This window comes from Penicillium verrucosum, assembly GCF_028828655.1.
Source record: "Penicillium verrucosum strain IBT 35672 chromosome Unknown utg000002l_segment0_segment0, whole genome shotgun sequence".
NCBI lineage: Eukaryota > Fungi > Ascomycota > Eurotiomycetes > Eurotiales > Aspergillaceae > Penicillium > Penicillium verrucosum.
The window spans coordinates 714,574-742,055 of record NW_026643211.1 but is presented as its reverse complement, the minus strand read 5'-3'; the positions used below and the strand labels follow the sequence as shown (position 1 = coordinate 742,055).

General features: G+C 40.5%; 9 protein-coding genes across 9 annotated transcripts; 5 read left to right on the top strand and 4 right to left on the bottom strand.

Annotated features, from left to right (window-relative positions):
* Positions 1–1,518: 1,518 nt before the first annotated feature.
* Positions 1,519–4,285, bottom strand: N7516_005904 (uncharacterized protein; the record flags this gene model as incomplete). The annotated part of the gene is made up of 2 exons (XM_057218624.1): positions 1,519–3,212; positions 3,238–4,285. 2 exons carry the CDS (start codon positions 4,283–4,285, stop codon positions 1,519–1,521), a joined length of 2,742 nt encoding a protein of 913 aa, XP_057072715.1.
* Positions 4,286–4,673: 388 nt separating this feature from the next.
* Positions 4,674–7,007, top strand: N7516_005903 (S8/S53 family peptidase; the record flags this gene model as incomplete). Its single annotated transcript, XM_057218623.1, has 4 exons — positions 4,674–4,877; positions 4,943–5,358; positions 5,433–6,732; positions 6,810–7,007. 4 exons carry the CDS (start codon positions 4,674–4,676, stop codon positions 7,005–7,007), a joined length of 2,118 nt encoding a protein of 705 aa, XP_057072714.1.
* A 781-nt stretch (positions 7,008–7,788) lies between these two features.
* N7516_005902 (uncharacterized protein) lies at positions 7,789–8,636 on the bottom strand (the record flags this gene model as incomplete). The annotated part of the gene is made up of 2 exons (XM_057218622.1): positions 7,789–8,427; positions 8,562–8,636. 2 exons carry the CDS (start codon positions 8,634–8,636, stop codon positions 7,789–7,791), a joined length of 714 nt encoding a protein of 237 aa, XP_057072713.1.
* Positions 8,637–9,329: 693 nt separating this feature from the next.
* Positions 9,330–9,590, top strand: N7516_005901 (uncharacterized protein; the record flags this gene model as incomplete). The annotated part of the gene is made up of 1 exon (XM_057218621.1): positions 9,330–9,590. One exon carries the CDS (start codon positions 9,330–9,332, stop codon positions 9,588–9,590), a length of 261 nt encoding a protein of 86 aa, XP_057072712.1.
* A 67-nt stretch (positions 9,591–9,657) lies between these two features.
* On the top strand, positions 9,658–10,439 carry N7516_005900 (uncharacterized protein; the record flags this gene model as incomplete). The annotated part of the gene is given in 3 exon segments (XM_057218620.1): positions 9,658–9,972; positions 9,986–10,161; positions 10,172–10,439. The coding sequence occupies 3 exon segments, from the start codon at positions 9,658–9,660 to the stop codon at positions 10,437–10,439; spliced, it is 759 nt and encodes a 252-aa protein (XP_057072711.1).
* A 72-nt stretch (positions 10,440–10,511) lies between these two features.
* N7516_005899 (uncharacterized protein) lies at positions 10,512–10,794 on the top strand (the record flags this gene model as incomplete). Its single annotated transcript, XM_057218619.1, is given in 2 exon segments — positions 10,512–10,550; positions 10,567–10,794. The coding sequence occupies 2 exon segments, from the start codon at positions 10,512–10,514 to the stop codon at positions 10,792–10,794; spliced, it is 267 nt and encodes an 88-aa protein (XP_057072710.1).
* A 711-nt stretch (positions 10,795–11,505) lies between these two features.
* Positions 11,506–12,601, bottom strand: N7516_005898 (uncharacterized protein; the record flags this gene model as incomplete). The annotated part of the gene is made up of 4 exons (XM_057218618.1): positions 11,506–11,595; positions 11,662–11,694; positions 12,179–12,420; positions 12,502–12,601. The coding sequence occupies 4 exons, from the start codon at positions 12,599–12,601 to the stop codon at positions 11,506–11,508; spliced, it is 465 nt and encodes a 154-aa protein (XP_057072709.1).
* A 702-nt stretch (positions 12,602–13,303) lies between these two features.
* Positions 13,304–14,221, bottom strand: N7516_005897 (uncharacterized protein; the record flags this gene model as incomplete). The annotated part of the gene is made up of 4 exons (XM_057218617.1): positions 13,304–13,423; positions 13,553–13,582; positions 13,868–13,936; positions 14,072–14,221. 4 exons carry the CDS (start codon positions 14,219–14,221, stop codon positions 13,304–13,306), a joined length of 369 nt encoding a protein of 122 aa, XP_057072708.1.
* An 8,152-nt stretch (positions 14,222–22,373) lies between these two features.
* N7516_005896 (uncharacterized protein) lies at positions 22,374–23,129 on the top strand (the record flags this gene model as incomplete). Its single annotated transcript, XM_057218616.1, has 2 exons — positions 22,374–22,743; positions 22,804–23,129. 2 exons carry the CDS (start codon positions 22,374–22,376, stop codon positions 23,127–23,129), a joined length of 696 nt encoding a protein of 231 aa, XP_057072707.1.
* Positions 23,130–27,482: the final 4,353 nt, after the last annotated feature.

The following is a 27,482-nucleotide window of genomic DNA, read 5'->3' as shown; positions in this document are numbered from 1 at the left end:
ACCTCCTGGTGAACCAATTCGTCATTCCAGGCGTATCACTAGCAAAATGCTTGGTTACGCAAGATTGAAGTCTTCACTGAAGTTTTGGGATCTACATCATTCAGGCTGGAATCTCGCCTGTTTATGTTTTATGCGACTATGCCGTAGATGTCTGTGCGGAATCTGGGCCGCAGCGCCAAGATTTAATAGGGGCTGGTACCAAGACTTATAGAGGCCAGGGTTCAAACCCCTCTTTATAGATGATTTGATGCCTGAATGCCTGACTTTAGAACAGCAGAAAAGTTAAAATACCTGAATTTCTGTTACAGATGTCTTAGTAATCATACAGTGACTGACTCCCCTTCTACTACTCCGTACCGCCTTCCCAATTAATCATACCGCCCTTTTCCCCTTAGGTTTTATTGGTGGATATCCAGCTGGAAGAACCCGCGGGTTCATTTAAATTAATTCCTCTATACATGGACAAAACCTTAATCTGTCAAATCCTCTTCGTTTTTTGACACTTGCAAATTTGTCCAAAAATATGGGGATGCTGCCATTTGTGTGTAGATGAAAAGCTTCAATTTTGACACTTGCAAACCTCCAAAAAAATGGAGATGCTGCCATTTGTGTGCAGATGAAAAGCTTCATTTTTGACAGCTGGAGTATCAATAAATTTACCATACACTGTGTGGAGCGGTGCAAAAAGCGGTGCTAAATAAGGCACCCAGGCATCAACTCCCACCTCCAAAAGGGGTTTTGAACCCACTAGAAGTTTTGGTAGGGCTGGTGCGATACCAATTCGATTTGGTGTAATTATGTACGCTCTGCATGTGTACTTTGTGGCAACACGTCTAAACGCCATTTACGCAGAATGTCCACTAAGGGATGGATAAAAAGGGCTTGGTATTGGGGCTGCTTTGTTAGGTTTACAATGCCCCGTTGTGTCCCCCCAATACCCCACGGTAGTGTGGGGCTAATTTCTGGGGTAGCTCCACTCGACCACGGAATAGCCTTACACTCCTCGTTTGATTACTGTGGCACTACCTGCATCCGCGGCATGCTGAACCAAGGCCGCCTAGATAAGAATTGCCCTAACCTGAACCACCAGAGTGGCCGCAAGAATACACACGAAGGCATTCACCGCCAACTCATCCGAGACTGAAACCGTGGGTTTGAACAATCGTACAATCGGACGGGCTACTTGCGACACTAAGTGAAGAGGACCTGAAATAATTGAAGCGTCCTCAGGCCCTTGAACCAGTGTCTGGCAATACCAGCATGTCCGTCCCGTAAAGGCAGGAAATCCTGACGAAGGCTCCAGTCCAGCTACAATACTATCATGCACACACCTTTCGATCGCGAGGCGTAAGGAAACATGTTCTAAAATTTGGCCACCACGTAGATCGGCTACAATTCTAGAAATAAGCTGTTGTGAGAACGAGCGATCGCATGTTCTGCTACTGCCTGAAGAATCGAAGAAATGTGATCTCCAGTCTGATCAATCAGTTCCTAGTGGTATGTTACCGCTCCATGCTCTCACAGCTTTTGATCAATTACCAGGTCATCTTCCAGATTGTTCTGATTCTCTTGAATATTATGTAACTCGAACCGGAGCTCGTTGATGGTGTCCTTCAGCTTGGCGCTTTCCTCGGCACTTTCGTAGGCTGACTTCTGCATCTGTGCTTGTAGAGCTTCGATATAAAAGTCTTTATGCATCAGAGCTTGTTCATGTTGACTCCGGATGTGCTTCATCTCAGCCTCGCGACTTGACAGCGTGCTATGAGTGGTTCTGAATTCATGTAGTAAGCGATTGATATCCGGCATAGAGGACTTGAGTCTTTGGAGAAGATTGACATGTTCTTCGTCATTTTCGGAAGGAGAAATGGACTTCCCGGAGCCAGGCTCGCTGCTCTTGTCTAGTTTGGGCACCGTGGCCTTTCCTTCATCCCCACCACTCGATAATGTGCTATGAGTGATTCCATATGCATGTAGTAAGCGTTCGATATTCGGGATAGCGGAATTGATCCATTGGAGACGCTCGATATGTTCTTCGTCATTTTCGGAAGGAGAAATGGACTTCCCGGAGCCAGGCTCGCTGCTCTTGTCTGGTTTGGACACCGTAGCCTGTCCTTCAGCCCCGCCACTCGATGGCGTGCTATAAGTCATTCCGTACTCAGGCGGCGGGGTATTGAGATCTAGGATAGTGGACTGGCTGCTTTGGAGAAGCTCGGTATGTTCTTCCTCATTTTTGAGAGGAGAAATAGACTTCCCGGAGCTAGGCCTCCCCTTGATCTGATTCTCTTGAAGATTCTTTAACTTGAGCCGGAGCTCGGTGATGGTGTGTTTCAGCTTGGCGCTTTCTTCAGCGCTTTTGTAGGCTGACTTCTGCATCTGTGCTTGTAGAGCTTCGATATAAAAGTCTTTATGCATCAGAGCTTGTTCATGTTGACTCCCGATGTGCTTTATCTCAGCCTCGCGACTCGACAGCGTGCTACGAGTGGTTCGGAATTCATGTAGTAAGCGATTGATATCCGGGATAGCGAGCTGGATCCATTGGAGAAACTTGATATCGTCATCATAGTTATCATCGTCAAGGTCGTCCTCTTGCTGGCTGAATGATTTTGAGCTCCTCTCCAGTGCCTCGAGTGAGTCTTGTGTAGCTTCAAGATCAAAATAGTCGTTATTTTCGAAGTATTCGGCCACTTTCCCTTCCTGCGATATCTGGGCGTTATCCCATTGCGAGAGCTGGAGACGACTCATCTCACCCAGTTCTAAGTCCGCCAACCACTGAAACATACTTTCACACTTGACTGATTCCACATTATACGTCCCAACGTATCTGGACTGACATGGAGGCTGACCCATCCACGGAAGAGAACGCAACGAGAAGTCATGTATACAGTTTAAAACGTGCCTAATGAACTCAGGATCCGATTCTGGTCCGGTGGAGTCGCAGAGTGGACAGTGGGTGACACCGATAGTGACGACGCCGGAATGAGACATCACAGCCATCATTAGACTTTCAGATACCGTTTCCGCATGCTCTACTTGAACATGTTCCAGAAAGGCTTCCATGCTCAAGAATATGGTGCTCATATCCTGACAGAAAGGACACAGACGCCGGGGTGGGTGCTTATTCTTGACATGATTCTCCCAATCGCTTTCGGTAACATAGGTAGCAAATGGAGTCGGGCAGTCCTCGAGAAGGCAAGTGTAAGGGCTAATATCCTCTGAGAGGTGTTTTCTATCAAATACCATTAGCATTGTGGACAGGCAAGGAAAGGCTCGGAGACATTAAGTACTTCCATCGCGTCCCGTCCAATGCAACTTCCACGGGTAATGTTTGGCAACAGCAGGGGCATTTAAACATTGCCAACCCTTCCTGCGCTTTCGGAGGCCTGGGATACCGTACTGCAGCTGCCAGGGTGGTGATCGTCGTCATCGCCACCTGTGATGATTTCCTCTTCACGCGTTGAGCATTTAACTTGCTCTCGGGGATGGATGCTGATGTTCCAGAAATAGTCGGTTCGACGGGGAAAGTGGAACCTAGTTCGTGGCCAGACTGCTGGTTTGCCATGTCTACCTGTTCTTCCTTCGTCGATCTTTCTGTATCATCTCCAGACCGCTCGAGCCTATCGTGAATGCTTCCTCTTTCGCCCCATTGAAGAGATTTTAGTCCTTCTGAATGTCTTTGAGCTTGCAGGAAACGATTTCTGCGCCGCAGATTTGTCTGCAAAAGACGTTCTTGGGGGCTAGAGAGCTCGGTTGACTTCAATTCCATCACACGTCCATCCGTTGACATATCCTTAAGCCTGGCCAAGACTTCATCGGGCTTGTTGGCCCCCAGCATATAGAGGCACCAAATCTTCAGCAATAATGCCAGCTCTGAGGGGTCCTCTGGGTCAAATTTTCGATCAGCCTTTTCAAGTCGCGATCGCCGACCAGTGCGACGAATAGCCACCGCCAGCAACACCAGGTTCTCGAGCGCAGAATCCACGTTTTCAATGGCCTCGTCGATGAGGGCGCCGCTTTCCGCGCAGTGAACGCACTGGTCGAGAAAGTCTTGCAGCATTACAAGAGTCCCTTTCACCAAGGTGAGCTCGCTTGGCTGCGACTGAAACCGACTATCGAGGGAAGCGCGCGATGCAGCCAACGCCCCAACCCCGTCTGCCCAAAGAGTGAAGTCGGCACATCGATTTTCGGCCCATTGGTTTTTCTGGAGGCCGTGATGAGTGAGACACCGGTTGAATGCAGATCGACATGTTCTGGTGAGATCTGCCACGGATCGCTCATTAAGATCCATCTCCAAGGGGCCGAGAGGGGACCAAAATGAAGTTAAGGAAGATGGGATGAAGAGACCAAGATCAAAATATTGTTGAGTCACTTAAGTGTTATTCCTCCGGTGTGGCTGGATGCGAAGGTTGGTTTATCAGAGGGTCCTCCATAAATCGTGGTTTGCGTTGGGAATTTTGAGGCCCAAAATCGGCTGACTTGGAGACGATGGGTTCGGTGAAACAAAGGAGCCGATTGATTCCATTGGGTCTGTCGCAGTGCAAGCGCTGTTACCCCGCAGCCCACAAGAATACATCAATACACCCACATCGATACATATGTACACGCTCAGATACCTTCAAGCTCGACCTTCTGATTGCCTTTCAAGCAATGTCCTCATCCTGATGGCCAACACCTCAATGCAGCGACACGACTGGATCCACCAGGTGGGCTTGGTCGCCTTCAACTATGGCATCCAACGGCGATCGAAAGATGCTGGCGATTTGGGGGTAAGGCTGTGCCTCGTCTCGGAAGCTTTGAAGAACGCAGATCCGGGCGAGCTTACAGAAGAGGAGATCCAAGAACTGTCAGAAGTGATCCGTGAACTGGAATCCATTTCGAAAGTATTGCATACAACTTCCATAGAGAGTTCCATAGGTAGACGCTGACGGAACTTCCTTAATCATAGTGCAACACCTGGCCTTCGGAGCCCGATCGAACACAAAAGGTGCGGCAAAATATCGAGAGCTTTCTGGGAGGCTCAAAGAAAGACCGAAAAACAAGATTGGTGATCAAAACCGATCGCCTTTTGCGGAAACTCCAGGCCTATGAAAGTCCTGTCCAGCTATTTGCGAAAGCCCCCAAACAGGCGCGGGGTGAGTACCCAGAGCATATCAAAAAGAAGCTCCTTTTAGGCTTGCGGAGGCAATCCCGTTGTTCCCAGTGTTTGGCCGGTGCCGGGGATCAAAGCAGCTCGCGGTGGCATCCGACCAGGTTACTTCTCAAGAACGGGCTCCAACAGGATCAAAATAGCGCGTCCTTCGACATCGTCGTATCTTCTGATCCCATTGACTTCTGGCAGGATATTTGCCTAAGATTACCTCTGTACCACTCTCCTTGGAATTCCCCCTTCCCCTTTCCCAACCCACCCTTGGAAGATAGGTGCTAATGTGTCTTAGTGATGCGAAGCGGGTTCTACGATTTGCTGACGAAGATCCTCCCCGGCCCATTGACCGGCATGGGCCAGAGGCAGCGGGTTTCTGTGGTCTTTTGAGTTGTAGGACTTTTGCTCGCATCTGCTTTGACTTTGAGGATAGGCAATTTGTACGCGTGCAAGACGGCTTTCGTCTGCAGCAGCGACCCTCCCCAGGTGTCGGTATGTCGCTTCCTCATGTCCTGCAGGAATACTCTCTCGAAGTGAAGGACAAAATTTCCTTGGCCTACATCATAACTTCGGCGTTTTGGCAATTCTACGATACCCAGATACTACGGCACAAATGGACAAGCGAATCTATCCTTTTCATGCCGGAGGAAGTCGGCCACACGCAGCGACTCCCCAACAAGGCATACATCTCAATCCAATTCGAATCGGGGAGGGAACAAACTGATGAGTATTTGGATGCGGACTTTTTAGTCCACCGTTTTCCTCGAATTCTCTCCTTTGCCGTAATATTGCTGGAGATTGGCCTTGGCAGATCGCTTCGACTGCGACAGTTTGATAGCCCTGTTGCCCAATTCAACTCAGATTTCGAAGTTGCAAGTCAAGCCCTGGTCGATTTGCGCGAAATGTCTTGGACCAACTTTGCCAACAAGGACGTCTACGTAAAAGCCATTGAGAATTGTCTAGAAAGCAACCATTATAGGATACAACAGGCAGCAAACGGTCCGACCGATGCTGCGACCTTGAGCCATTTGAATTCTGATTCTCGAAGGTCTGTTGATATTGATCAAAGACGGAAGACATTTTACAACAAAGTGGTTTGGCCTCTCCAGTGGCTGGCAGAAACTGGATTCCAGGGTAGTTACAACCAGGTCACCTTCTTTTCCGAGAGAACAGAGCCCCAGCCTTCAGCCTCACAATCTCCTACACCAAATCATGTTCAATCGATGCCTATGCCTTCATTCCATGCAGGCAGCCTGATAAATTCTCACGGTTGGCTCGACCACTTGAAACAAATCAACCAATACATTCACCGTACGCTCCACAAGCGACCCGCTAGTTGCAAATGTATTCGCATTGCTATCTTAGATACTGGATACGATCTGTCGGCTCCATTTTTCCAGGACCACAAGCGGTTGAGGCGGGTGAAGGGGTGGAAAGACTTTGTTTCTGCATCGAAGACTCCTGTTGACACTTTTGGTCACGGCACGTTTATGGCAACATTGGCGATAGAGTCCGCACCCGTTGCCGAGCTTTGCATCGCTCGGGTGGCCGAAAACACTGACAAGCTGACACACAGCCCATCACGAATTGCGGATGTATGGTTTTTTTCCCTCTCCCCTGTAACAATCAAGGTGTTTTAGATTCGATTTTGTTTCGGTACTGACGCAAATAGGCTATCCGTTGGGCAGCTATCGAGCAAGAGGCAGACGTCATCTCAATGTCGTTCGGGTTCCCAGGGACAAAGAGGAGATCGCCAAAGCGATCGACGAGGTTCGAATCAGCCGTAAAGGCAAAATCATCTTTCTTGCCAGTGCCGGGAACTTCGGGCCGTATCAAGATGACACCTTCCCCGCGAGTCATCCGGCTGTGATTGCATTTCGTGCGACGACATCACTAGGAAGGTTCCTAGAAACCAACCCGACCAATGAAAATGCGGTCGTATTTGGAACATTCGGCGATGATATCCCCCAAAGGCTTCGCGAATATCGATCCCAGGTCTGCCAGCCTGGCACTTCGGCAGCTACAGCCATTGCAGGTGGGATTGCAGCAATGATACTTTCCTACGTCACAGTTCTTCCAATGTTAGTGACATGGGAGGACAAAGTAGGTCTACTATCGATGTCGTGGACGACGGAAGGCATGCAGAAATTATTCCATAGGATGTCAGACGACATGGGCAATCGGAAACGGTTCTTGAACCCGATCAAGTTCTTTTCAGACCGGCCCACGGACCTAGCCAGATATTGTGCTATTTATGATTGCCTGCAGGGGAAATGATTTTGGTACAAATAATAGCGGAGCAATCGGGAAGAAAGGCACCATAACAACTGATAAATGAAAGCTAGCCATCTAGAACTGTAAACCTATCTTAGTAGCGAGACAGGCCATACTCTGAGATAGACTTTATACATTCGAAAAAAATGAAATCAAAGTTCTATTAACCTGTTAAAGCGTAAATATTGAAACACTGGCTATACAGGTCTTATTTTTGGATGTCTAGATTAGGATCTAGGTACGTGTCCCTAGATTTTGTCGATAACGACTTTCCAATACCTAGCCAAAGAATGTCAAATTGTAAGTTTCTTTAGTGAACCCGAGCGGTGGCCGTTTGCAACAGAAACAGATACTCGATCAGCTCATTCACGGAGGATTTATCGAAAAGATATGCACACATCCATGTTCCCAACACTATGCTCACTAAATGCTTCATCCTCATCCTCAAGGTCATCTTTCAATTCCAGCATATCAATATCGGCGATCTCCATTTCCTCCTCCTCCTCAATGCCACCCGTCATGAATGCCGTCTTATGCGAGAAGATCTCGGACTCTATATCCCTGTCCCTCCTCTGTCGAATGACACTGAGCCTGTATGCAAAAATAATCCTCGGGGCCGCTTCATAGGAATGCACCTTGTCTCTCCTCATCTCCCCTTGCAAACCAACCCCAAGCTCCACCGGCATCACACCAGCAGGTACCGGACCGGAACCACCGATCCTTCCTCCGTGTGTCGTGCCCTGTCCGTTTGTCACACTCATCCCTGTCTTGGTGATCCGAAGCCCAGATACAATGTACACTGGTTGTTTACCCCAAAGACCATCGTCTATATGTTTTCGCACACTAGGCTGCGACACGATAGCTGCTAGGGTATCTCTCGTGAAGGGCCGCACAAACGAATGGACCTCATGGTCGACAACACCATACTGGATCTCCTTCCCCCATTCTGTATCCAGCTTCAAGGACACGGACGCTAACTCGACGAATTTGCCCCAGATTTCCCCCCGATCGAGTTGCTCCGGTTGTCAGTGTGGATATGATTAGGCTCCACCAGGGCTTGGACTGGGGGCAATTTAATCGGGGGAGTCGTTGTTGAGATCTCATCGGGGCCTAGGAGAACTAAGGTGGGGTGTTTTGGGTGGGCGATTACTGTACCCAGTTTGATGAGGCCGTTCTCTAGGAAGGTGAAATCGGGTGGGAGGAACCATGTCTTTTTGGGGCCCATTGTTTCGGATTTGATATATATATAGTGGATATATTTGCAAGCAATGTTTGTGTACGATGGAAATCTAGGTCCAAGCCTGGTTTATCGCGTGCACAGCCAACTCAGTCTCAGGTGAGGGGTTACACGTCAATCGCCATTCGGCCATGAAGAGGGGAAGGACACATTAGCGCTTAAGGGCGTCCAGGATATCCTGTCGTAGATGCCTGATTCCTCAGGCATGATTATTAGGCTGCCATACAAATGAGGTATCTCCATGTTTTCTAGTCGCAGGTGCTTTTCACCTCCACACAAATAAACCCCGGGTTCTGCCAGCTAGATATCCACTAATAAAAGCTAAGGGGTAAAGGGCGGTATGATTAATTGAGAAGGCGGTAGCAGAATGGTGTTAACACTTTTGCGGAGTCACTGTATGATTACTAAGGTATCTGTAATAGAAATTCAAGTATTTTAATTTTTCTGCTGTTCTAAAGTCAGGCAGTAAGGCAGCAAACCATCTATAATGGTTGATTTGAACCCTGGCTTCAGTGTCCAATCAGTAAGCAACACTAATACACTTAACTAGCCTACTTGTAATTTCATTCATATAATTAGACGAACGTATGTGCGACGTTCATGCTTTTTGATGTTCGACATATGTACATTGCACCAGTTTTCCATCACATTCGAATCTGCTTCGCCTATAAGACACTCTCCATGGATATCTCAGCACAATACAACCGGCGTTCACCAGAAACCACTGAGGCCTGGATCCTTGGAAGTAGAACTGCATCTCTAGGATCAGCAGTTTACCTGATAAAGAAGGCTCATTTACATCCTGCTGTGCATATGCTCGATGAACACTTATCCTTGCAGCAAACATTGCATGATCAAGGTAGTACGCATGCAGGATACGATCAGTTTGCAGGGTGTCTCCCTGCTCCTGTTGGAACGGCGTTGACAGAGCTTCTCCAATGATTCCATCCGCAGTGACAGAAGGCCGCTCTTATCTCTATGACCTCCGAGCAGAGGGGGACAAAATGCTATGAACAGAAAAGGGGCCACCTGTTTTATCGCTCAAAATAAAGGAGCTTTCAAACACCTGCCTATGAAGTCGTTGAATATTAAGTGGCACCACATAATACATCTAATGTGTCTTCTGATGAAAAGGGAGAAAAGCCTACAAAAAAAGGAGATACGTATTCTTTCTAAGAAAGCTTTTTTCGGAGTACACTGTGGACGATATGGTCGACACGGTGAGTACTTGCACGACCCAACGCATTTATTCCCCAATTTAACTTCTAGTATGCGAATCCTACAGATTCGGCTTTCAGACCTAATACAGCGCCACATAATTCAGGTATATTGTTAAGCAATATTTATCCGGCTTCCACAGCTTAGATATTTTGAGCTGCTTGGATCTCACAGGCTATTATCAATACAAGTCGATAAATCTTCCTATATATTTCTTTCTCCGGAGTCGGGGCATAGATCTTCAGTTCGATACCAAAATACGGGAATATCGAATTGACGGTCAACCAAAATCGTCGTACAATCAGTCGGCTCGACGTTTCTCAGAATGGACTTGATTTCAAAAAGACTATAGGGCCTAGAGATATCGTCATTTGTACATCTGGCTCGACCGTTTCGGGATCTAAAATTGGAACAAATGATCTCCCGCCAGCTCGCCATTCAATTTGCGCACGCAAATCTGAACATATGTTGGAGTCTTTCACCATCACAACCGAGGACATTAGACTTATTAAATTAAATATGTTCAGTCTCTATCGCGATGCACGTCTAAGGCTGGTGCAATCATTCATATGATAAATAGTAACTGGGGCTTGAGGCTTTGTCTCCCTGTCCAACCTGTGTTTGCTCACCAGTCGTATGACGTCTATGTCCTCTGGGGCTTTGCGCTCTTTCCCGAAAACGAAGGTGAGCATGTCAAAAGAACAACTTTGTTTGTTCCGGTGCCGAAATCATGTCCAAGATCCTATATTATCTGAATCCGCCTGGCGAGATGGCCACAGCAGCCCTTCAGAGTTCTATTACCATACCGCTCGTGATGCCGAGGATGAGCTCGGCATTATTGGCTAGATCCCCCAAAGATCGCCCTTGCATTACACCAGAATCAGCCGTCAATCTCGGCCTAGTTGGACCTTTTGTCGAGACTCCATAGGGGACTTGTCTGGACCAAAGCTAGGGTGTGCACGTGGCAGGAGCGGCTGTATCGCGTCTTATAGGCCTTGAAAGTTGGCCCGAGGAATCTTCGGCCCGTCAATTTTGAGGGTTTTGGTTACTCTGCTGTGGAAGTGATACTATACTGTACTGATACCATGATCGAGGCGTCGTCTGACTTTACCCTTCCTTAACCGGGGGTCTTTCCTTCTATCGACTTCTCCAATTTACCCTTTAGGGTCGTCGGGTAGTAAGCACTAGGGCTACGTCATCTTCTGTGTCGCGTGAAAGGACTTTCTTATTCAGTATGTCTTTCCATTCTATCGTATACTGGATGCAGCTTGTTGGAGTCACGTGACGGCCATGTGGGGCCGCAGGTGATCCTGACCCACAGAACTCAGGATATTGTTAGACAGTAGCTAGTTTTTTTCTCCTCTTCTTTTCTTTCTCTCCAGAGTCTACAATATTAATCCCTTGAGGTTAACATTCATTCCTACATAGCCTGTATTTCATCTGACAGGTTATAAGCCCTTGCTCGTACGACTCCGAGCATCTTTTCGTTGAAATTTTCAACCAATCAGAGTTTTCATTTTTCTTTTGTGGGACGCGTTTTTTCGGCCCGTTCCGTATCTCCACTTTTCGACTATCGATCCTATCATTGATTTTTATTGACGATCTCATTATGAGTTAATATTTTCATCATTCTAATTATCTAGGAAGCTTCGTTTTCCGTAGTCACCTTATCGACGCGACGGACGGTACCGATTCGCGCATTTCTTTCGATCGAGACCGAAGACGGACACTCGACGTATAGTTAAAATAACTAGTTCCTACGATAATAACGATAACGGAGGAGAAGGTTCCTTACGTTCTCTCCCCGCTTCTCGCTAGTAATATAATCCTATTTCTAATAGTTAGTAATAGTAATAACGTGGTCCTATTAGACGGATACGTAGACCTGGCACTTACCCGCGGGTGAACCTGAAGAACCTAACCTGAACCTCCATTTGGGCGGGTCAGGTTCTGGGTTTTGGAACCTGAGGGAGGTTCCATCCGAGGACCGAACCTCATCAGGTTCACCCGCGGGTGAACCTCAGGTTAAACAAACATGACAAACAGCTAAAAAACGTGACTCGGGCTCAGTTGCATAAATTATATAGAAATAGGCTGTATTGCATTGTAACTGTAAACCAAAATTTTTGTACTTTATAGCCTTATAGAAGGACACTGTATGTCTAATATTGCATATTGTAGCTTTATCTTCGATAGGGATTTCAAACATCAGTTTTCTATATTATATCTAGAATATAGGGTTCTTAAGACTTGAACTATTAAACTATATACCTATCCAACAGTCTCGACCTCTTCCGCATTCTGCCTAATACACGCTGCTGCGTATTAGGTAAGGGTAATTCCGAGGTCTCTTCTAGATCCGTAATGTCATCGGTATCAGGGTCTTCCTTATCGTCAGAATTGATAGCCGGCCGCTTTCCAGCGGCAACGGCTAAGAGTAGTGCTACGGCTGGGGTATCAAGGTGTATTTCGATATCTTCCTTAGTATCACTGATAGCTTCGGCATAATGTGTTTTAATATAAAGCTCTTCGGACGTAGCTGCGATCTCTTGCTCTGAAAGATATTCTTAGAGAATCTACCGCTACTCCTCCTTAGTATCAAATCTTGTTATATATATATATAATATAATATTACGGATAGTCTCTAGGCTTAACGACCCCCGGCGATAGTGGCAAATATCCCGGGTAGAGTTAAAAAGACGCTTAACACCGGCACTAGTCGCTAGGATAGACATCACATTACGAGTAATACTTATAAGAATAGGGAACTCCCTCTCATAGTTTCTCTAGAAGATCTAAGCGGATTCATTAATAGTAGCTAAGAAGATTAGTATTATACTTTATATCGAAGACTTCCTTACTTACCACTCTAGAGGTACCTAGTAAGCTCATCCTGCTACGGACTACTAGTTGATCGTTATAAGGAATCGCCCTTAATCATCCTCTCGAGCGCTGATTTAGCTGGGAATAATAAACCATTAGATAGTAATATATTTAATAGTATATAAAGGCGGTATTTCTTAAAAAGGGACTAGAGACTCCGACGGTATTCCTTTTTATAGTCTCTTCCTATATTATCTAGGGCCTAATCACTTATTAAAAAGAACTCCATTTTATTAGATAGATCTAGGATCGTTCTAATAGCATAGAGATCACCTTTAATAAGATCTGTTTAACCGTAGTACTTTGACAGCTTATCTTTTATAGCCTCAAGGGAGGAAAGCATTAGCTGTTTCCAGGCAACTTTCTTACAATAAAGCTAACGTATCGATCTTTTAAGATGATCAAAGAGCCTATTATAAATACTAAAGACAAGATAAATACTCGAGTCATTAGTCTGGCAGACTAGGGTGGTGTATATAAAAAAGGGCTAGAGAATATAAAGTAGATAGTCGATTTGCCGCCACCCCTCCGCACTTAATACAAAATAGGGTTGGTTAAAGAACGAGATAGAATAGTACTCGTCGAATATAGTACGAAGCCTTCTCGCCCGGCGAAGCATAAGAAACGTTAAATTCTATCGCGTATAGACGTCTTGGATTAGGATAAGCTTTTGCCTATTAGACTCGAGCTTCAGAAACCCTTCTTTACGTTAAGGACTTCTATTAATAAAGACTACAAGACCTCGAACCTATAATAATAGTTAGTATATCAAATATATAGAATATTATCTACTAGAAGTATACCTTATTTAGGGTATCGGCGATATCTCGCTTCTACTAACGCGTACGAAGCGATCGAACACGATCCTTAGACCATTATAATTCAGTATTGTTATTTTTTAGCGAGGCCTTGATTTTACCAAGTAATTCAACTAGACTTAATTAGATAATATAAGTAAGGCAGGGCACTTAAATAATCGTTGAATCCGTATTTAGTTATAGTTCCCGGATTAAATCATTGATCGCGGCTACAAGCGTCTTATTATTAGACGTATTATTAGTTATTACCGCTAGTATACGATCTATAATTCTATGCTTCTATAGAATCTAGAGAACAACTTTACCTAGGTTTAAGCTAGAATAAGTTCTAGAAAGTAGCTCGAAACTAAGGAGGACCTCGCGATACTCCTATTCGTTATCTAGGAAGTATCCTATTATAGCTATAAACGCGTTATAGAATAGTGAAGTCTAATAGTTAAGTGCGAGTAATAGCTTTACTCTAGATAGGAGTAATTATAGTGTCTCTTATTAATATTGTAGCACGAAACCCCGGAGGCGCTCGCGAATCACCTTTCTCGATAGAAAGCTAGGTGGCTCGGGTGCTAGCCGTGCGAAGGAAAAGAGATCACGGAATTTTTGATGCTCGACGAATAGAAAGGGTAAATTCGATGTAGTAATAAGATCAAGAAGCATCTACTCCCATACTTATTAGGTAAAGATAGGCGCTAGTCTTTTCTCGGCCTATTTGATAGTAAATTTATTATTAGTATAAATATAGGATTTAGACTATAGAGAATATACCGCGTTACTAAGCAATTATTAGATACTACCAGTACCCCTCTTCGGTAGTTGCTTTCGGCACCTTAGACCGTCAAGATATTTCTATATCGATAACGTTCTAGTATGATTCGTAGTAGGATACGTAAGAACTATACGGCACTTATTACACATAACGCCTAGCTTGCCATCTTCAGCATTTGTAACTTATTGGAACCCTTTCCAGCACTCTACTCGACGATTTGTTAGGTTTGTATCCCAGTTGATCCGTTTCGACTTACTATAGCTAGTATCAAGCCACCACTTCACAAATTCCGCTGTTATTTCGGGTGTATAGATAATAAATTCGTTAATACGATTAGGCTTAATTCGCGGTAGGGTGCTTAGGGCCCGATATACTACGCGAGATTAATAGTCTAGAAGGTCTAGAACTAAGTTAAGTTAGCCTTCGGATAGTATTTAGCTCTAGCTTTCGCGTTAAGATAGTGAATCGTTAGAGAGAAGGTATTAGAGCGCGTCGAATAATAAACTATCCGTAGTATCGAAGCTAGACGACGCGTAGGCGCCGGAGGGCTAAGACATAATAGATTTAGCAAGCTAGTAGAGGGTATAATTGTTAAAGAGGAAGAGAATAAGGAACTCACTTATTAGTTCTTTTGAAAAGATACGCGATATTCCTAGAGGATCGGTTTGACCCTATTCTACGTACTAGAATTAATCTATCGTCTTTTATATCTATCGACCTATATCTAATTGGCTATTATAGTAGATCATTTTAGAAGAGAACCTCACTTACCCGCATAGAACCTAAAAGTTAACCTCATTTATCCGTAAAGAACCTAGAATTTAACCTAACTTACCCGCATAGAACCTAGAGGTTAACCTCGAGTTAGGAAAACCGTCTTGTTGAAATTGGCTAAGTCCAATAATAAGAACCTTTAAACTAGCTTCATAACATATATAGATAATTTAACCCGAATCCTCTAAGACGAATTCATAGAGGGAGGTATAACGATTTAATTGATATAAAAATAACGGGATTTCAACTATATCCTAGTGGTTTTCTTAATAAATTGTAGTTCTGTTGGTGAAGATACACATAGGCTATAGTGTTCAGAATATATATATCTGCATCTTTACATGCAATTTCGCTAGTGACCTCTATTGACCACCTACCACGTCGATATCATCAAATATTACTTATAATTTATTAATAAATGTGCCTTCTATTTACTTCTAAATAATTATTTCTTCATAGTTCACCACGTTAACAGAGTAATCAGATAAATACCGCCAGATCAACGAAACAGCTATAAAAGTTTATGCAGCCAAAAGAGGAAAAGCGTCGAAAAATTATGTATATACAGGTTCATGTAGGTTCATGAGGTTGAACCTCAATGACCCTCCTTGAGGTTAAGGTTAGGTTCAGGTTAAAAAGTTTAGAACCTAACCTCTTGAGGTTAGGTTCAGGTTCTGAGATTTGGAACCTATGGGCGGTTCAAAGCCAGGTCTACGGATACGTATATAGGGGACTAATCTTCCGGAAGTAAAGGAGATTAAGCTTAATAAGGGTATTAAATTAGCTCTTAATAGTAGTAATCTAGTAAGATAGAAACGATAGATTATTAATAGATTAAGTATAGCGCGAATCGATTAGGTCGCTAACTATAATCTTCCTCGTCCTACCGAATTCGATCCTAATTACGATCTATAGAGATACTAGTCGAAGATTTCTAGTAGATAGATTAAAGGTCTTCTAGATTAGAAGATTATTATAACTCTTAAAGGATATATAAATAGTTTCCTAATTTATACCGATTATATACTACGTAAAGTCGAGTCTATTATTCGTAGTACTAGTATTATTAATAACGTAAGATATAAAGTAATTAAATTCGACGAGATAAAGAGATTATACTTTAGTTCTACTAAAGACTATATTAATACCTATTAGACCTAATATAACTAGCTTAGTACGTATAAAGTCGAACCTTACCTATTTAGAGCGTTATTTATAATACTTCGATAACTAGAAGGTAAACTTAAATCGGTTACGTTTACCTACGAGACTTTAAAAGATAAGATACTAGATTCCGTTATAAAGGAGGTTTTTAGCGATATATATAAGATATTAATAATTAAAGTACGCGATATTCCTACTTCGTTATCGTTCGACCTAAAAGCTTCTACTAACGTTACTTAGAATAATAATAATTAACGCGGAGGTAGAATAAGAGATCGAGGCTATAGTAGTAGAGGTCGTAGAGGTAGTTTATATAACTCTAGATCGGATAATAATAATAAAGATAATTAAAATAATTAGAAGGAATAGTATTAAGATATAAAGAATACGCCGCTTAAGGGTAAGTCGATTAACGAATAGGCGGAATAATAACGTAATTAATAGCTATAGTATATAAATAGTTTAGAATATACCTACTATAGATATATTAGATATCCTATTAAGATATATTTTTACCTAATAGAGGATCTACCTATAGAGGGATAGAAGCTATATAGTAATACTTAGTACTATATAATTATACGTAAAAAGAAAGATAAGGCTAGTATTACTCGTACTAATATAGCTCGTTCTTCGGAGGACAACTAGATAATTAATAGTAGTACTTCTAAAACAATTACTAGATATCGTAAGGACTTCTACGAATACTTAATTTATAAGCCTAGTAAGGAGCTATATAGCTATATAAATACTAATAGTAAGATCTAATTAGCAATTAGTTATAATAAGGCGCCGATTTAAATTAAGAATTTAGAAGGTAAGATTAAGATAATTCTTATTAATACCTACTATAATACGGTAACTACCGATCGTCTACTTTTATCTAATACTCTTAAAGCGGATTACGGTATCTATTATAATTTAATTATTTCGAAACTAGTTTATAAGAATAGGAAGGAAGTTAGATTAGTAAAATAGTTTAATAGTTTACCCTAGATTAATAGCCTACTCTATTAAGGAGTGATTCTAGAGAAGATATAATAATAGTCTTCTATTTAAACAACTATTTAAACGACTTACTTCTATAAACCGAATTCTTCTAATTTAGACTCGGATTTAGATAAAGAGTTTAATCGAATTAATAAGTCTATTTCGACTTACGAAATTTATTATCGACTTAGTTATATAAGAAGACTATATATTAAAGCTTCTCTTTCTAATACTATTCTTCTAGAAGAAGGAGACTAGGTTAAACTTTATAATTTTAACTATAAAGCTTATTAACTTAGTAAAGCTAAGAAGTAGATTTCTTAGGATATATAACAACGTATAGAGAAGCTAGGTATAAAGTTTTATATAGATATATAAACTATAAACCTATCTAGACCTTATAGTAAACGTTATTAGGTACTAATTATCGATAACTATACTTAATATACCGAAGGACTATACTTTTAAACTAAGAAGGAGATTATATCTTATATAATTACTTTCTATAAGAGATAGAAGATTCTTCGTAGATATTACCTAGCTTTCTAGCGGATTAACGGAGGAACTAAATTCTATAAGTTCTAGTTATAGATAGAGGAAGAAGGTATAGTTTTTAAAATCACGCCTATCTATATACCTAAACCGAATAGCGTTATAGAGCGTATAGGTAATTATATTAACTAGATTTAATATATAATAAATATAAACGCTAAGCTTCCTAAATAGCTTTAGCCTTACCGAGTAGATACTATAATTTATATTTATAATTATTTAGTTAATCTAAAGACTATAAAAATACCGATTATCTCCTAGTAGGATAGCCTTAGTCTTAGTAAAATAAAGGTTAATTTAAAATATCTTTATATATAGGGTACTATCGTATTTATCTATATTCCGAGGGAGATACGTATTTAATTAGAGAAATTAGCTACTTATATATTTAGAGGATACCTAATTAATTATAAAGGTAAGAATAATTATATCTTTAAGGTATAGAATCCTACTTCGAAGGAGATTGTTTATTTATAAGACGTTACCTTTCCCGATAAACTTAATCTTAACTCTTCTCGATCGGATAACGATCTAAAGAGGGGTATTTTAGCTAGAAAGCCGGTACCTAAGGATCTTAATTTAGATAATAACGCTAGGGCACTTTATAAAGAAGGTAGTCCGTATATTCTAGATTTTATAATTAAGAAAGATAAATAATCTTATAAAGGTCCGAAGGTTATAATTAGACTAAAGCTAGTTCCGTAGGTTTCTATTACTAGTAGATAGCTAGAGATAGTAATTTAGATTTTAAGACCTATAATTTAATAGAAATAAGCTTCTATAGGTCTAGATATACTAGGAAGAGTATAGACTATACTACCTATACTAAAGCTATTAACTAAAATATAAGAGATCGAAGATTAATCTCTACTTTAATAATCGAATTTCCGGAAGTAAGTTAAACTAGCTTACCTTCTATCGCTAAAAAGGTAGGTTATTTAATAGCTAATTTATTAGTTAGTTCCTTAATTAATACGTCGATATCTAGTTCTTTAACTATAGGTTTATAAGACAATTCGACGTTATATAATTAATTATATAGATAGTAGACTGTTACTTCCGCTAGTCCTACTATAGCCTAGAAAATAGGTAGTAGTATCTCCGGTTTTAGAGGCTATTCTAGAGTCTCTAGTTATTTACTAGTTAATTAAGAAGGATAATAATAAAGATAGTAAAGATAGTAAATATAATAGTTTTATTTATTAAGGATAGTATATATAGCGAGCTACTTATAATATAGAAGTTCCTATATAATAAGCTATTCCTACTTCTCCTTAGTATTTACCTAGAGTATTCCGAGAAGATACTTTATAGGAGGTTTCTCTATAGGAGATTTCTTTATAGGAGATTTCTTTATAGGAGGTTTCTTTATAGGAGGTTTCTATATAGGAGGTTTATAATCTTATTATTTTAGAGGAAGAGTAGATAGTAGTTTAGCCTAGTTCTTATTAGGTTTCTAAGCTTATTTTTAAACTATATATAGAGATAATATTCGAGGTCAAATTACTTTAGGAGGTCTTAATTAAAATAATTACTAATAGTTCTATTACTAAGATAGCTTCTATTCTACTAGAATATTTTATTCCCTAATAGTCGAGCCGGACGAGACAATCGCTAGAACGATACGGTTTTCCTATAGAACTTACCGAGACTATATCGATTCCGAAAACGAAACCGAAATAGACGAAATAACCGAAGCGAATTATTATAAAGCCGGACGTTCTATAGGGTAATAATAGTACTAATAAAGGATTAGATAATAATAGTAATTAAGATAGAGGGAGACTTATAAAATCGAGAGTTATTATAAAATAGAGTACTCCTTTTATTTATAATAGTAAGCCTTTATATATTAAGGATATTATTATTCCCTAGTCTTATAATAAAGCGATAAATTCTCGATTTTTAAACCGCTAATAAGTAGCGATAGAAGATTAGTTTAATAATATTTATATAAAAAGGACTTTTAATATCGTTCGTAAACCGCTAGGGGTAGTACCTCTACCGAGTTAATAGATTTTTAATCTTAAAATAACGAAGGATAATCTTATTTATAGTTTTAAAACGCGCTAGGTAATTTATAGGAACTACTAGTAAAAGAAAGAGGATTTAATCTTCTATACTCTAGTTATTTAGAATATTCTTATAAAGATTATCTTTATACTTATTATATAGAGAGGTTATAAATAGCGTTAGTTTAACATAGTAGCTACGTATCTTAATACTTCTCGTAAAGATTAGGAGATAGTTTATATCGTTTAATTAGTAGGTTTTCTCTAAATTATAAATAGGATAACGGTAATAAGGATCCCGACGCTCTTCTAGATTAAGAGGGATATACTTTATTCCGGTCTTTAGTTAGTAGACTTAACTAATTAGTAGTTAAAACTAGACCTAATATTAAATTTAGTATTATAAAGTTATAATATCGTTCTACTTCTCCGACTACTAACGATTTATAGGTAGTCTATACTATCTATAGGTATCTTAGTAATATAATATATCTTAGTATAATATTAGGGGGGTAGACGATACCTCGTTCTTTATATATACCGATACTTTATATAGTAATTAATATAATTTAAAATCGATAGAGGGTACTATTTAGTTTTTCGGTAGCGTACCTATTATTTAGTACTCGAAGAAATAGAGTATTATAACTCTATCGTCGATAGCTATAGAATAATATACTCTAGATCGACCTACTAGGGATACTTAGTAGATTTTAAAGATTACTAAAACACTTAATCTTCCTAAGGCGGGTAATCTAATTATTATTTTAATAGATAATATTAATACTTAGTTACTAATAAGTAAGAAATCGTATAAGAATAGTATATATTAGCTTAATATAAAGTGGTTTTTCGTTAAGGACACTATTTTCTAGAAGAAGATCGATTTATAGCGCGTCGAGACAAAGAGCAACGTCGCCGACAGGTTTATAAAAGCGCTTAATAAAGAAGTATATATAAAGTTTATCTAGATACTAGGTCTTAATTAATCTATATACTAAAGTTTACGGGTAGATATAGGTTTATAATATATAGGAAATAGTAGAAAATAAGAAAACAAAATAGAGAGTTTTTATTAGTAGAGATAAAGAGATATAGTGATAGTCTTCGTCCTAAAGGGGGTGTTAGAGTCACGTAACGGCTATATAGGGCCGTAGGTGATCCTAACCCATAGAACTCAGGATATTGTTAGACAGTAGCTAGTTTTTTTCTCCTCTTCTTTTCTTTCTCTCCAGAGTCTACAATATTAATCCCTTGAGGTTAACATTCATTCCTACATAGCCTGTATTTCATCTGACATAGCTTTCCGGAAGCTCGGTACTTGAAATTCTGCCATGCCATTTGGATAAATGCAGCAGTATTGGAATTTGCGGTTCCTATTGTGACAGGACTTCCAGATCGTTCTTGGAGTGATATTCAGGGGAAGGGCTAAGCCCACAGCTTGACGCGGGCGTGAGACTATAGTCTCCTAGAGTGGGGGCGTATTGCGAACCTTGATTTCTAGAGTCGAGGTCATACTGCTTAAATTCATTGGGATACGAATTCGCAATTATCGTGCTCGTTTCAAGTCTCTGATAGATCTAATTTCAGCATGATCACGACTAGTCAGTTTAGCAGATGCTGGGCCCCTAGGTAAAAGGCCAAGCCTAGTACAAGAAGCAAAGAAACATGGTATGGACAAATACAAGGCCGCGGAATGACATCCTAATACGGACTAGTGCAATAGCTGGAAAGGCGGTGCCAAGTGTAATGGCGTTCAGTTCCATGGTATCGAAGAGCCGCTAATGCGGAATGATTCGGCGCTGTGGCAAAGACAATTGACTACCCTGGGTCGAGCCTACCCAGGTGAGTACCATAACCTACTCTTAGTCAAGCCTGAGTAGCCTGAGTAATCTAAATGTGCAGTCTTGGGAATAATTAATGGAAGGTTAATTCTTAACTATGGGAACACGCCGGGAAGTTAATACCCCAGCCGCCGGAGGCGGATAATCCCCGGTTCCAGGATTCTGCTTGCGACAGCGTGTAGGCGTGTCCAGCGGGGTAATGCGCACAGACCGTGCACAGACCGTTCAATGTGTAGTGGCATGCTCCCAAGCGCGCCTCATTTTTTGTCTGCTTTATTAGGCAAATCCTTCCCCTTTCATCTTCTCATAGGCTATGATTTCAGTAATATTTGTATTTCTTATCTTTTGGATTTTTCGGGGCCGTAACCGCTATGCCCTATCAAATCCCAGGTCAGCCTCTAAGCCCTACATTATTGCCAGTTCGCATCGTTCAATATGTCTTGTATCGCAACTTAATCCCAACCCCACCTTAATCGCCCGCCCCACAGTCCGGTACTAATGTCAAGCCCCTCCGTGTCGATCGCTCTCAGATTGAGTTCACCGCCCCACCGTTCCAACATCTATGGATGCTTGATTCACCCAATCGCACTGGGCGATCAGACCTTCATTACCATCCGCTACTGCCGCCGCTTGTGATCTGATCACCCTGCGTTCGACTGTATCATTATAACCACATCTGCGCGCTGCATTGCTAGCCCCTGTTATGGATGCTCTTTAAGAGCTGTCTGCCCCGGCTCTCGTCGCGCCCACTGCAGTTTTCCACGATTTCTCTCTGCAATCGTGAGTCGCTCATACTAGTATTAGCTATGTCGATCCGCTCTCAAGAATACCCAACTCAAGCATCCCGTCCCTCAAGTCGGGAAATGGAGACACGCCTGTCGGCCCCTCGTCCTTCGGCGAATACCCATGGACCCGCTCAATCTGCACTGGAGCTTCCGCCAGGCCACAGTGAGTGGGGCCTCGCCACCTATACTCATGATCGTGACCGTGACCTTGAGATGCGCTCCTTCTCCTTCACGGATGATCAAGTGCGCTCCATAGGGTTTAACGGAAGTTATTCACCAGATCATGATCAAGGTGTCTCTGTCCGCTCACTTAACCACGTGATCCTTTGCTAATATATTTCGCCATTCCTAGATCGCCAAAGTGATTGCACGTCTTTCGAAGGTCGCGACAATGTCCAATCTCCCGGCCATATCAGGCACTGTTACACAAACACAAATGTGGATCACTCTGCTCAGGTCTTTAATGGCGACGTCGCCCGCGCTTACGATTCGTCTTCTACCAGAGAGCATCATTTACATGGTGGGTCGGTCAAAAACAAAAGCAGGCTTGTCAATGGAGATCTTGATAGAGATACCTTCCTGGCCATTTTCTGCAATTCTAATGACGAAGCCCGCCCGGAGGCAGGGCAGCGGGAGGAAGCTCACACTCGGCAGCGTGAGCCCCGCTCGGAAGGTTAGGCCTTCCCACAAGAGCGGTTTGACCGACCTCACTGCTAGAGTTCACCTTGATACACTCTTGCCGCGGGTTGGTATACTCACGGGCTATCCTAGACAGTATTTCCTTCACAGGGCTAGTTGATTATTTGTTAATTACCCGGCTCGCTGTCTAGGCCCGGTGCGCTCAAGTGGCCTCGATATGTGTTACTATTCTATCCTCTTGTTAAGCAGAACACCTGTATTGAATAGACGGCTCCAGAATGCCCCATATTTATATATTTGTTGAGATCTCCTATAGTCATCCAACTATCCCCATAATAGAACACTCATATTATGCCTTTATATGCCTTCATCTCCACTAACACAACAAATATCATATTCCCATGTCAAGGCATATACGAGAGCGGGCATATGGAGGAAGCTAATGTAGAATTGTATTCGAGTCTGAGTCGGACATGATGAGACTCAACCTTCGCTCACAGGAAGACTTGACGGTTTGACGAAGTGCAAGCGAAACTCGTATCAGTGGTACTCGATCACATCCGAACAGTCAAGATCCACTTAGGGTGCCGGAAGCCCTGTTCAACAACTCCCCACGAAAGAGCGAGACCACTGAGGTATTGATGGCGTGGGGAACCAAAGATGGATGGATGCCCAGATGGTAAGTAATCTACATGTATGTACCAAATTTGAAGTATCCAAGTGTCTGGGTACCTAAATTATCATAGTCTTAATACCTCTCAATCAAGTACCCATGTAGCTCCCAAATCAGGTGCCTTCCTGTTGGATATCGCTCCCTATCACATGATCGGTGCCCATGGTGGTAGTAGTTTAGTACTGTCTTTCCTCCATCATCTGTATAATAGTACATACACACAATACAAGATACATTGTGACTTCATCTACTTCCCTGTAGATCTCAACACTTCCATTGTTGTCAAAATAGTCACCAACTCTCCTACCTCCCTCGTCTTCAGCCACTGGAAAGGTGTAAATACTCCCTTTCCCCACCCAACTTTCTCGCTTTTCTTCATTTTTCTTTCCTCAACCCTCCAGGCCCACATTACACTCCGCGGTTACCTGGACACACACGCACTATTTTTTTGAACCTTCTCAGCTTCAGTTTCATATTCAACATATGTCTACTGTTGTCTAATGATCGGGGCAATCCTAAAGACTCCGGCGGGTCTTTGTAGGCGGCCCAGGCTAGGCCGCGAATAGCACGAAGCATGTCTTGGGAGGGAACAGTTCTCAGACATTCCTATGAACCTCTGCGGAAACACAGGAGCTGAACCAAGGGAGCTCTGTCCTCATCTCGTTCTACGTGCTCTTTAAACTTTCTAAGTGTATATTAAAAGAAATTAATAAGAGTAAAGATAGTAAAACCTTAGATAAAGTCAGAGATATTAATATTAATATAGATTAAAAGACTATTAAGAAGTTAGATAATAATTCGATATTATATCTATTATCTTTTATTATTATTAATAGTATAAGTTAAGGTTAATCCTAAAAAGATTATAAGAGGTATAAGAATAATAATCCATATTGTCAAAGTGCAAGGTTGCATACATAGATTTACATGATATTATTACCATGGAATCATATGACTTCGAGTACTGTATATTAAGCTTAGTAATCATTACCGCACAGATTGGAAAAGAGCGGGTTTTGTCATATTAGTTTAGTCAGAGTTCTCAATATCAGTCATTTTGCCCATACATTTCAATACGTCAGATTTCTATTAGTTATGAGCCCGGAATCGTTCTAATAAAGATCAATTTGAATATCACGACGATCAATTCGAAGATCAACCCTGCTATCGCCGATACTGAGGTATAGAAAAGTGACAAAAAGAAGTCATCTACCTAGCGACGAAGCAACCCCTAAATCGAAGAAAAGAAAATCGGAAATCTATCTATAATAAATTATGGCCGAATACCTCTTATCTGTGAAGACCCACTATGAAGGGTCTTATGAAGGGTATGATCAGAGTGCCAAGGGCATATACAATACTGTCAGATGAAATACAGGCTATACAGGAATGAATGTTAACCTCAAGGGATTAATATTGTAGACTCTGAAGAGAAAGAAAAGAAGAGAAGAAAAACTAGCTACTATCTAAACAATATCCTAAGTTCTATGGGTCAGGATCACCTACGGCCCTATATAGCCGTCACGTGACTCCAACACCCCCCTTTAGGACGAAGACTATCACCATATCTCTTTGTCTCTACTAATAAAAACTCTCTATTTTGTTTTCTTATTTTCTACTATTTCCTATACAATATAAATCTATATCTACCCGTAAACTTTAGTATATAGATTAATTAAGACCTAGTATCTAGATAAACTTTATATATACTTTTTTATTAAGCGCTTTTATAAACCCGTCGGCGACATTACTCTTTGTCTCGACGCGCTATAGATCGATCTTCTTCTAGAAAATAGCGTCCTTAATAAAAAACTACTTTATATTAAGCTAACGTATACTATTCTTATACGATTTCTTATTTATTAGTAACTAAGTATTAATATTATTTATTAAAATAATAATTAGATTGCCCGCCTTAGGAAGATTAAGTATCTTAGTAATCTTTAAAATCTACTAAGTATCTCTAGTAGGTTAATCTAGAGTATACTACTCTATAGCTATCGACGATAGAGTTATAATACTCTATTTCTTCGAGTACTAAATAATAGATACGCTACCGAAAAACTAAATAATACCCTCTATCGATTTTAAATTATACTAATTACTATATAAAGTATCGGTATATATAAAGAATAAGGTATTGTCTACCCCCCCTAGTATTATACTAAGGTATATTATATTACTAAGATACCTATAGATAGTATAGACTACCTATAAATTATTAGTAGTCGGAGAAGTAGAACGATATTATAACTTTATAATACTAAATTTAATATTAGGCTTAGTTTTAACTACTAACTAGTTAAGTCTACTAACTAAAGACCGAAATAAAGTATATCCCTCCTAATCTAGAAGAGCGTTAGGATCCTTATTACCGTTATCCTATTTATAATTTAGAGAAAGCGGAATCGAAATTAAAGAATATACCTATATCTCTACTAAGCGAAGTACCTCTAGATAGTATACCTACTATATTATCCGAATTATTCTTTTATCGTAATTCTAGATAACGGTACTATTAAGAAAACGGGATAGTTCTTTTATATCTTTAATCTTAAACTAACCTTTTACCTACTAAAAAATTATCTCGACCTCTCCGTCGATCGGAGCTATACTAATAAAATTATTAATATAAATAAAAAGAAACTACGTTAAACTATTATATATCTTAACGTAGATATACGGATTATTATTAAGAGTATAAAACCTAATCTTAACTAGTCTTCTATTAAGTTCCTTATTCTATAGAGCTACCGAATTATAAAGGCTAAATAATACCTACTATAACTAATAAACCTAATCTTTACTTCCGATATTAGGTTTAGAGTATTTAAAACCTACTAGTTAAATAATATAAACTATCTCCTAATCTTTATAAGAAGTATTAAGATACGTAGCTACTATATTAAACTAACGCTATTTATAACCTCTCTACGTAATAAGTATAAAGATAATCTTTATAAGAACGTTCTAAATAACTAGAGTATAGAAGATTAAATCCTCTTTTTTCTACTAGTAGTTATTATAAACTACCTAGCGCGCTTTAAAACTATAAATAAGATTATCCTTCGTTATTTTAAGATTAAAAACCTATTAACTCGGTAGAGGCACTACCTCTAGCGGTTTATAAATAATATTAAAAGTCTTTTTTATATAAATATCGTTAAATTAATCTTCTATCGCTACTTACTAACGGTCTAAAAATCGAGAATTTATCGCCTTATTATAAGACTAAGGAATAATAATATCCTTAACGTATAAAGGCTTACCGTTATAAATAAAAGGAGTGCTCTATTTCGTAATAACTCTTAACTTTATAAGTCTCCCTCTATCTTAATTACTATTATTATCTAATCTTTTATTAATACTATTATTATCCTATAGAACGTCCGGCTTTATAATAATTCGCTTCGGTTATTTCGTCTATTTCGGTTTTATTTTCGGAATCGATATAGTCTTAGTAAGTTCTATAGGAAAATTATATTATTTAGGCGATCGTCTTATCTAGCTCGATTGTCGGGGAATAAAGTATTCTAATAGAATAAAAGCTATCTCGGTAATAAAACTATCGATAATTATTTTAACTAAGACCTTCTAAGGTAATTCGACCTCGGATATCGTCTCTATATATAATTTAAAAATAGGCTTAGAAACCTAATAAGAACTAGGCTAAACTACTACCTACTCTTCCTCTAAAATAATAAGATTATAAACCTCCT